Here is a 980-nt window from a genome sequence, read left to right as displayed (position 1 = left end):
AATGCATGCTTGATGAATAAAAGTATAGATTATTTTTTCTAAAAAAAGGAGGAGAAGCAGCAGCAGCAGCAGCATCTCTCTATGATCTATTAATGTTAATTCCAGGTAGTGGTCAGCAGTCAGTGACCGGTGTGTCCGCAGCGGAGGACAGTAACAGTTACTGGAGTGTGCGAGGCACCAGTGATGCTGCATGTCATCGAGGGACTCTGGTACAGTGTGGACAGAACATCCGATTAACCCATGTGAACACAGGCCGCAATCTACACAGCCACTACTTTACCTCTCCTCTTTCTTCAAATCAGGTTTTAATATTTCATCTTTTTAAACACACACTGTAATGTATGAATTTTACTCAAAAACTTTTCCCATTTAGGAGGTCAGTGCCTTTGGTGAGAACGGCGAGGGTGACCATCTGGACGAGTGGACCGTTCTGTGTGCAGGCCCTGTGTGGCAGCGGGATGAGTCCGTTCGGTTCCGCCACACGGCCACTGAGGCTCTGCTGTCTGTGACGGGGGAACAGTACGGCAGACCCATCCACGGCCAGAGAGAAGTGCATGGCATGATGGTCAGCAGCTCACACAGTTACTGGAAATCAATGGAGGGCGTCTTCATGAAACCCATTGAGACTGGATCCAGGGATTTCAGCCGTGTATTACATACTGAGTTTTAATGAAACGCTTCATACAAGCTGAATCTGCTGGACTCTTCATTTTATAGATTTCTATTGTTTTTTTTCTTTACGTACTGGTCCAGAAGAGGAGCCTTGAGCTGTTATGAAAAACAGTTTCATAATCAAACTGTGCCTCATGGTCATTTTTGACACTCTTTTAAGCATATGCTTTTATTTTGCACAGCATTCACTACTGTTCAGAACTTTGGGGTCAATAAGGATTATTAAGGTTTCGACAAAAATATTAAGCATTACAACTGTTACTAACATTGATGATAATAAGAAATGTTTCTTGAGCACCAAATCAGCA

At 43.5% G+C, this 980-nt stretch overlaps 1 protein-coding gene across 1 annotated transcript; it reads left to right on the top strand.

The window, feature by feature from the left end:
• The first annotated feature begins 67 nt into the window (after positions 1–67).
• Positions 68–797, top strand: LOC107580890 (stromal cell-derived factor 2-like). Its single transcript, XM_016266509.1, has 2 exons — positions 68–302; positions 374–797. Exons 1-2 carry the CDS (start codon positions 93–95, stop codon positions 668–670), a joined length of 507 nt encoding a protein of 168 aa, XP_016121995.1. The 5' UTR covers positions 68–92; the 3' UTR covers positions 671–797.
• The last annotated feature ends 183 nt before the right edge of the window (positions 798–980 follow it).

This window comes from Sinocyclocheilus grahami, unplaced genomic scaffold (assembly GCF_001515645.1).
Source record: "Sinocyclocheilus grahami isolate Dianchi unplaced genomic scaffold, SAMN03320097.WGS_v1.1 scaffold49609.1, whole genome shotgun sequence".
NCBI lineage: Eukaryota > Metazoa > Chordata > Actinopteri > Cypriniformes > Cyprinidae > Sinocyclocheilus > Sinocyclocheilus grahami.
This window is presented reverse-complemented; position numbering and strand designations above follow the sequence as displayed.